This window comes from Zonotrichia leucophrys, chromosome 3 (assembly GCF_028769735.1).
Source record: "Zonotrichia leucophrys gambelii isolate GWCS_2022_RI chromosome 3, RI_Zleu_2.0, whole genome shotgun sequence".
In the NCBI taxonomy this organism is placed as follows: Eukaryota; Metazoa; Chordata; class Aves; order Passeriformes; family Passerellidae; genus Zonotrichia; species Zonotrichia leucophrys.
Genome location: NC_088172.1, coordinates 64211312 through 64219152, shown reverse-complemented (window position 1 = coordinate 64219152; position 7841 = coordinate 64211312). Strand labels below are relative to the sequence as shown.

The following is a 7841-nucleotide window of genomic DNA, read 5'->3' as shown; positions in this document are numbered from 1 at the left end:
TATTTTGGAAACCACAATGAAGCACTGCAGTTCTGTAAATAGATTTGGTGGTTGTGATGCCTTTAAGTGCTCTCAGGCTTCCGATTTTTGTACTGCCAGTTGTTGATGACAGAACTGAAGAATAATACAAGTTGAGGAACAGGGCGAGAGAAGAGCACATTTTAATAACAACTTGACGGGAATTCAAAATCTATAGCAGAAGGAATTAAATGGCTGCCAGAGGTAAAGAAGGATGCTGTCAACCTGGAGGATGCAAAAGTTAAACAGAGGAGAAGAAAAGTTGTCTGCTTCTCTGCTGAGCTGTCTGCTCTGCCTTGCAGTGGAGGAAATCACCTGCAGAAGTACCTTCACTCGCAGGAGACTCCTCAGAGCACAGTGCTTCTAGCCTGCTATTCCTCTTCCTTCTTGCCTGACTCCCTAAATTTTCAAAGGATTTACACTTGACTGTGTCTTCAGGGAGGATCATGAAGGTTGATTTGCATCAACATGGTGTCAGGGTTGCAAATCTGCTTGCATTACTGCCTCTTCTCTCCTTGGAAACCAAGTATCTGTAAAATCTTCCAAGTGTCCCACGTGGAACCTCTGCCTAAATACCCCGTAGCTGAAGGAGATGAACTGTTCCTTTTCACTTGCATAGTACCTTCAGCTCGTCAGAGATGACTTGCCTGTGAGACCACACTCCTTTTGGAAAGGGTGAGCCACAGGGATGGCTGAAGGGTTCCCGTGTTGCCTGGCCGAGCTCAGCAGCCAGCAATGGGCACTTGTAATGGCACCAGCATTCACCACTACGTCAGGCTTCTGGGATCAGACCAGGATTAATCCTTTACCGGGCTTCTCTTCAGGCATTTGTCTGACAGATGTTATCCCGCGCATTTATTTTCCATTTTTAAATCACAGCAAGGAAACCATGCACGGCTTTAACTTCATGTGTAAAGTGGTGGGTTTTGCATGGGCTGTCGCCGTGTGCCCTGCAAGCCAGGGATCCACCTTGTCACTTCACTTCTCTCCCAGTTCCCTTTCTCCCCTGGGCTCACCTACAGCCATGGGAAGGCCCGGGAGGGGCGCGTTTCCCTTCGCAGCCCCGAGCCTGGGCACGTGGTGGCCGCGGAGCCGATGCCCGCTCTCCCCGTGCCCCGCCGAGCCCCGCGGCGCTCCCGGCCGCCCCCACCTGCTTTGCCCTTAACGGGGCCGGTGCTGCCGGGGGATTATTTCGGCGCGGGCCGCGGGCGGTGGCGGGGGGGGCTCGGCAGACGCGCCTTATACGGCCGGGCCCGGCTCACCTGGGCCGGGGCCAGGAGCGCCTTCTTTGGGCACCGCCGGGCCGGGGCCGCGCCGGGCCCGACACCAAATATGGGGACGGCCGGGGCCGCATTCCTGGGGGCCGGTCGCTGCCGCCGCCCGCCGTGATAAAAGGCTCGGCGGCGGCCGCGGCGGCCACGAGTGACCCGGCGAGGAGCGGAGCCTCTCTCTCTGCCCGACGCGCGCAGCCCGCAGCCAGCCCAGGTAAGCCCCGGCCCCGCCGCCACCGCTCCGCCCGCGGCTGCCGAGCTCCGTGAGGCTCAGCCCCGCTGCCTGTGCCCCGCAGACACAGCCGAGAACATGTGTGACGAGGACGAGACCACCGCGCTCGTGTGCGACAACGGCTCCGGCCTGGTGAAGGCTGGCTTCGCCGGGGACGATGCCCCCAGGGCCGTGTTCCCCTCCATCGTCGGCCGCCCCCGCCACCAGGTACGGCGCGCTCCCTCTCCGAGCCTCCCCGCACGCCCTGCCACGGCCGTGGCTGCGGATCCCTGCTGCCTTCCCGCCCTCGGCATCCTCCCGTCCTGCTGGGGAGCCCTGAGCTGCTGCCCGTGGAGAGGTTGCTGAGCCCCCACTTTCCTCCCCTGCAGGGCGTCATGGTGGGTATGGGTCAGAAGGACTCCTATGTAGGAGACGAAGCCCAGAGCAAGAGAGGTATCCTGACCCTGAAGTACCCCATTGAACACGGCATCATCACAAACTGGGACGACATGGAGAAGATCTGGCACCACACCTTCTACAATGAGCTGCGTGTCGCCCCAGAGGAGCACCCCACTCTGCTCACTGAGGCCCCCCTTAACCCCAAAGCCAACCGTGAAAAGATGACCCAAATCATGTTTGAGACCTTCAACGTCCCTGCCATGTATGTGGCCATCCAGGCTGTGCTGTCCCTGTACGCCTCTGGCCGTACCACTGGTGAGTGCAAAGTCCTGCTGGCTCTCTTCCCCGAGCAGGGATGCCCAGGACTGGTCCCCTACCTCTGAGAAGCACTCTGCCCCCAGGGCAGGACCCTCTGTGGCCACATCTCTCACACGGCTGCTTCTTGTCTCCGCAGGTATCGTGCTGGACTCTGGTGATGGTGTGACACACAACGTCCCCATCTATGAAGGGTATGCCCTGCCCCACGCCATCATGCGCTTGGATCTGGCCGGCCGCGACCTCACGGATTACCTGATGAAGATCCTGACTGAGCGTGGCTATTCCTTTGTCACCACAGGTAAGCACCATTCCCTCCTCCAAAAGGTTCCCTCTCGCTTCCAGCCCTTGCACTTCTAGAGATGCTCTCACCCCATTGCAAGCCCCGAAAACAGTTCCCAGGGGGAGCTTATGTGTGCTTGGGGGTCTGAAATGCCAGCACAGCTATGGGAGCAGCACAATGCTCCCTGTTCCTCCTCTGCAAACACTGATGCCTTTGCTCCCCCCTGACAGCTGAACGTGAGATTGTCCGTGACATCAAGGAGAAGCTGTGCTATGTGGCTCTGGACTTTGAGAACGAGATGGCCACCGCTGCCTCTTCCTCCTCCCTCGAGAAGAGCTACGAGCTGCCTGATGGGCAGGTCATCACCATCGGCAATGAGCGTTTCCGCTGCCCAGAAACCCTCTTCCAGCCTTCCTTCATTGGTGCGTGCCCCCCTCCCTCTCTCTTCCCTTGGCAGCTCTCCCCTCTCTCCAGAGTCACCCTGCAGAGCTCTCGCTTTGCGCTTAACCTGTGCCTGCCTGTTTCCCCCAGGTATGGAGTCTGCAGGTATCCATGAGACCACCTACAACAGCATCATGAAGTGTGACATCGACATCAGGAAGGACCTGTACGCCAACAACGTCATGTCTGGGGGTACCACCATGTACCCAGGTATTGCTGACCGCATGCAGAAGGAGATCACAGCCCTGGCCCCCAGCACGATGAAGATCAAGGTAAGGCAGGAGCACGCAGCTCCCTGGAGCAGCTGGATGGGGCTGTGCCCAGCCCCGTGCCCTCCCCCACAGCAGAGTCCTGTGTACTGATCCCGGCTCTCTTGGTGTTTTCCAGATCATTGCCCCGCCTGAGCGTAAGTACTCCGTCTGGATCGGTGGCTCCATCCTGGCCTCCCTGTCCACCTTCCAGCAGATGTGGATCACAAAGCAGGAATACGATGAAGCTGGCCCATCCATTGTCCACCGCAAATGCTTCTAAACATGTTTACATGATCACTTTGCCAACCACGCTCAGGATGACAACCTTCAAGGTTGCAGGCGGCTGAGGGCCTGCAACAGCCATGTAACTTTCTATTTTGTAACAATTTCTGGTTACTGTTGCTGCAAAGCTCCATGTGACACAGTGTATGTAAAGTGTACATAAATTAATTTATTTTATCTCGTTTTGTTTGTTTTTAAAACCAATGCCCTGTGGAAGGAAACAAAAAACTTCAAGAAGCATTAAATCATCTGTCATTCTGTCACACCCCTAATGCTGTGTTTGTCATCATTTGCTCGGGTTCTTCCATCGCTTGTGGATTTGGCGTGGGGATGGTGGGGCTGAAGTCCCCAGATAGGAGGGGGGCTAGGGAGGGGACGGGACCTCAGCCAGAGCAGCCAGCTCTGTGACTCCTTGGGCTGCAGGCTGCTTCGTGGCACTGAGGGCAGTGCAGCATCATCCCGCTGCTGCCAGGGGGGTGCCCCACCACTCTGCAGTGCGCCGGTCCCAGGCGGGAAAGGGTTACCTGGAGCCTTCGCTTGCAAAACATTTCTTTTGGCTCAGCCTGCCAAAAAAGTAGCCCTGGCATGCTCCCGAGGAAGGAAAGGCTGGGGCTGAGGGCAGGTGGCGGGTGCAGGTTAAATAAAGAGCTTTCCACTCCACTTATGGGAAGCCCACCTGCCGCGGGGCTGTCCCGGGGGCCGGGGGCAGCCAGGGCCACTTCCTCACCCTGCCTGACACGCTTGCCCTTGCCAGTGGTCACGCACAGGGAGCTGCCTGCTGAGGAACCACCCCCTCCTCTGCCCCCTCGAACCACCCCTGCCCTTCCCGGGATCACGTCCTGTGCTCAGGAACTCCCCAGGAGCCCCAAGGAAAATCCCAGGGGCTTCCCCTCGCCTGCCCTGTTTGCCGGTGGGGAGGCAGAGCCGAATGGGAGGAAGGAAAGATGCTCCTGGCCTGTCTCATTTCTCTCTTATGGGCAAGGGTGCTCTGGGATCCCCTTTATTTCCAGCATTCACACACACACACACACACACCCCAGGTGTTCCCTCTGGGAGCTCCCCTCCCTCTGGGAGCCATCCCAAAGCCCTGCCAGGCTTGGCACATGTTCCCAGGTCAGGACACACGTGCAGGAGCCACCAGCCTTTGAAGGGGGAGGACTCCTGGAGCACAGGACCCTGTCATAAAGCAGTGCCTGAGCTTTGGGGTGTTCTTTTGCTGTGGGAGACAGCAGCACTAGGGAAAGAAGAGATGATTTTCAGATGAACTTCCAGCCCAGGAAGGTTTTTTTGCTCTGCTGTGGCTATGCTAAGGGTGCATTTGTTTTGCATTTTGGCTGATTTTACTTGCATTAAATGAGACCCATACACGAGCTCACTTTTTTGTTTAGCACTATCCCAAAGCAAAAGCCTGTGGAAGGAGCTGCCCCGGTCCTTCCCGGGCACCTGAGAGCAGGGAGGGCCACAGGGCAGCCCTAAGGGCTCTCAGTGCCTGGGGAGGGACTGGAAATCAGTTTTTCCTCAAAAAACAGTTGCTTCTAAAAAGGCAAACACAAACTCTTGCTGCCATTTATGTAGCGGCACAAACTCCATCTGTCAGCTCCCTGTTGGGATTTTGGGAGGTGCTCAGGATTAAGTCCTCAGTACCTGACCCCTGATCTCAGGTTCAGTTGTGCCTTAGGTGGTGTTGAGAGATGGATTTTTGGACGTGCTTCTGCTATTTAACTAAGAGATTCATTTAAAAGCACAGATAAAAGTTAGCTTAGAACAGTAGCCTTGTGAGTTAGACAGCATTCTCAGACTCCTCTTTTTCACCTATAATATCAATTTATGGCCCTAAACCCACAATAGAACAGGCTGATTTTTGAAAGGAGGAGTGGTGCTGAGCTCTCTCTCATCTCAAGCCTGATCAAAATCAAAAGGACCAGGAGATGCTTACTCCTTCTGAATGATGACCTATATTTTGCAGTGCCAAACTTGGGTTTAGGACCCCTCATGAGCACAGCTGTGGACAGAGGTGAGTTTTGCTTTGCACTGAGACTGCCTTGCAATGAGAGACTGATGCTGCCACTGCCATGTCATTGTCTGCTGCCTCTAACAGCAGCATTTGGTCCCACTCTAACCCACAGCATCAGACATTCTCCTCAGCCCCTGTGCCAGTTTCATCCATGTGAAGATAAATGACCTGAAGTACATTCTTACAGCTGAAAAGAAATGACTGGTTTGTTGTTTTTGTTGCTTAATCAGTGAACAGGGATGCCATGAGTCTTCAGCCTATGAAATCACCCTGTTCAGGTTTTAATTTCAAACTGAAACACTTGCTTTATCCTGAAACCAGTCTTTATTTGGCCTTGGGGTTTTCATTAATATTTGTAGCAATTGAAGACACAGATTGTTTGGAAACAGGTGAGTTGGGTTTTCATATGGCTCACAAGCCCCATTGCTGGAAAGGTGGTTTGGAGGATTTTGCTTGTGCACAGTGGCCTGGGTTTGGTGTTTATTGTGCAGTTCTCAGGAATTTCATTGCCCTCCCTGTGCCTCTGACAGTGCAGGTAGCAGCAGGCAAAGGATCCTCAGGACCCAAAGGATCCCCAAGTCCAGCATCCTCTGCTTTGAGACAGGCAAAGGGATAAATAGGGCATCAGAGGAGTAAAAGGGGATAAAGGAAGGATGCAGGACACTCACATACTGTGGGAGGGAGGGTAACAAAGGAGAATGGTCTTCCCTGCACCAAAAACCTCCTCTGCAGCTCACTGCTGGCTCCACAGCCATCTGCATCCAGGGCTGGACCAGTGCTGGAAACCCTCCATAACCTCAGTCTACATCCAGTGGGCAAGGTAAGAAGCTGCCCTCGGTCCAAATATCACTAAGGGATGGAAAATCTCGAGAGAGGAAGAGTCCTTGAAAGGCCAAAAATGATGTGGTGCTGTTTAAATGAGCTTGGGAGGAGCAGTCATGACTGGGTTTTGATGTAAGCTTCCCCCAGATCTGCAGATGCCTGGGCCATTACCTCAATTATATCAGGAGCTGAGGGAAAACCTGGGATCTGAGGGAAAGTCTCGAGGGAGCCTCTGAACAAAAGAGCAAAGGAAATCCTGGAGAAGATGAGTACACTGGAGGGGTCTCCTAATTTTATTTTGGTACAAATTTTGCTGAACTGGAAATCTGCATGTGCACAGAGAGCAGAATGTGGCCGAGGATAGGCCACCCTCCCACCAAGGTGATGGCTTTGTGCAGAGGGAATTGGCACCCCAACACGCTTCTCCCCTTGGGTTCCAAAACTGCAGAAACAAAAGGCGCTCTGACCCACAGCATCTGCTGGCTTGGCTTTGCTGGGAGGACCTGAACACCCCCTCAGACCTGGCATCAGGGCAGCCCCACTGTGTGCTCTGCTGACTGTGTGCCTCCCATGGAGGTTTGGCCAGTAATATTTATTAAAAGAATTTTACCAAAGGGACAAAATAGAGGCCACTTGAAAATTAGCATCACTTTTCACAGGAAACTCCTAAAGTGAGGCATTAAATGAAGACCTTCAAAAATTCAAACAATTTTATTTTATAGGAAAATTTTGTGCTGTTTCTATTTCATTAATCCACGGGGAAAAATAATTGAATTGAACATTTCTTGTTAGGGTTTACTTGTTTATTTATTTATTTTGAACGAAATAGGCATTTTTTCTTAAAAAAAAAAAGAAAGAGCTATGCAATTGTATGGATTTTCCTGGCTGATCTCCTGGGGCTGGAAAATGGAGTGCACAAGGGTGACTGTAACCTATTGATCAGGCAGTGGATAACTGCAGGCAGCGCTGGTGTGCAGGGCTCCCACGTGGGGCAGATGCCACTCAGTGTGAGCTGCTTTGGCAACAGGACCATTGGAAAGGTCCTCTAGCCTTGAGCGCTTCCCTGGGAATTGCTGGTGGCTTTGGGGATCCTCTTCAGACCCTCATGGCCAGAACATATTTTGGAGGGACCAAAATGTTCTGGCTGCAGGCTTGGGGAAGTATCTGTATTTGCAGCTTGCTAGGACTGTTTTTCATTTGTCCAGGATCTGAAAATTAGGCAGCTGCTGATTGCTCTGTGGCAGGGAGAGCTGGAGCATCGCTGGCTCCCACTCAGGCTGTGGGCTGTGTGTGATGGGGATGAGCAGATGTTGGGGAAATCTTTCATTTCCCCCTCCAGGGCACCCTGTCAGCCCTAAACTACCCTGCCCAGTGTAGATGTGGGGCCAGCAGTGATCAAACCCCCTTGCTGGCTGTGGTGGCTCTGGCAGCTCACCCTGTGTGCTTGCAGGGCCCACAGCCAAGCCCCGTCGTGTCTCGGCTGCTCAAGGCCACGCTCTGAAAATAAAGCTGCAGCTTGAAGGCAGCTCTGGCT

The 7841-nt window shown here is 54.0% G+C and overlaps 1 protein-coding gene across 1 annotated transcript; it reads left to right on the top strand.

The window, feature by feature from the left end:
- The first annotated feature begins 1397 nt into the window (after positions 1 to 1397).
- ACTA1 (actin alpha 1, skeletal muscle) lies at positions 1398 to 3740 on the top strand. The gene is made up of 7 exons (XM_064708539.1): positions 1398 to 1503; positions 1586 to 1728; positions 1890 to 2214; positions 2354 to 2515; positions 2728 to 2919; positions 3029 to 3210; positions 3326 to 3740. Exons 2-7 carry the CDS (start codon positions 1600 to 1602, stop codon positions 3467 to 3469), a joined length of 1134 nt encoding a protein of 377 aa, XP_064564609.1. The 5' UTR covers positions 1398 to 1503; positions 1586 to 1599; the 3' UTR covers positions 3470 to 3740.
- The last annotated feature ends 4101 nt before the right edge of the window (positions 3741 to 7841 follow it).

Coding starts and splice junctions, on each gene's coding strand:
- ACTA1 (XM_064708539.1), top strand. CDS start 1,600: ATGTGTGACGAGGACGAGACCACCGCGCTCGTGTGCGACAACGGCTCC. Junction 1,729..1,889: donor TCGGCCGCCCCCGCCACCAG/GTACGGCGCGCT, acceptor CCTCCCCTGCAG/GGCGTCATGGTGGGTATGGG. Junction 2,516..2,727: donor CTATTCCTTTGTCACCACAG/GTAAGCACCATT, acceptor CCCCCCTGACAG/CTGAACGTGAGATTGTCCGT.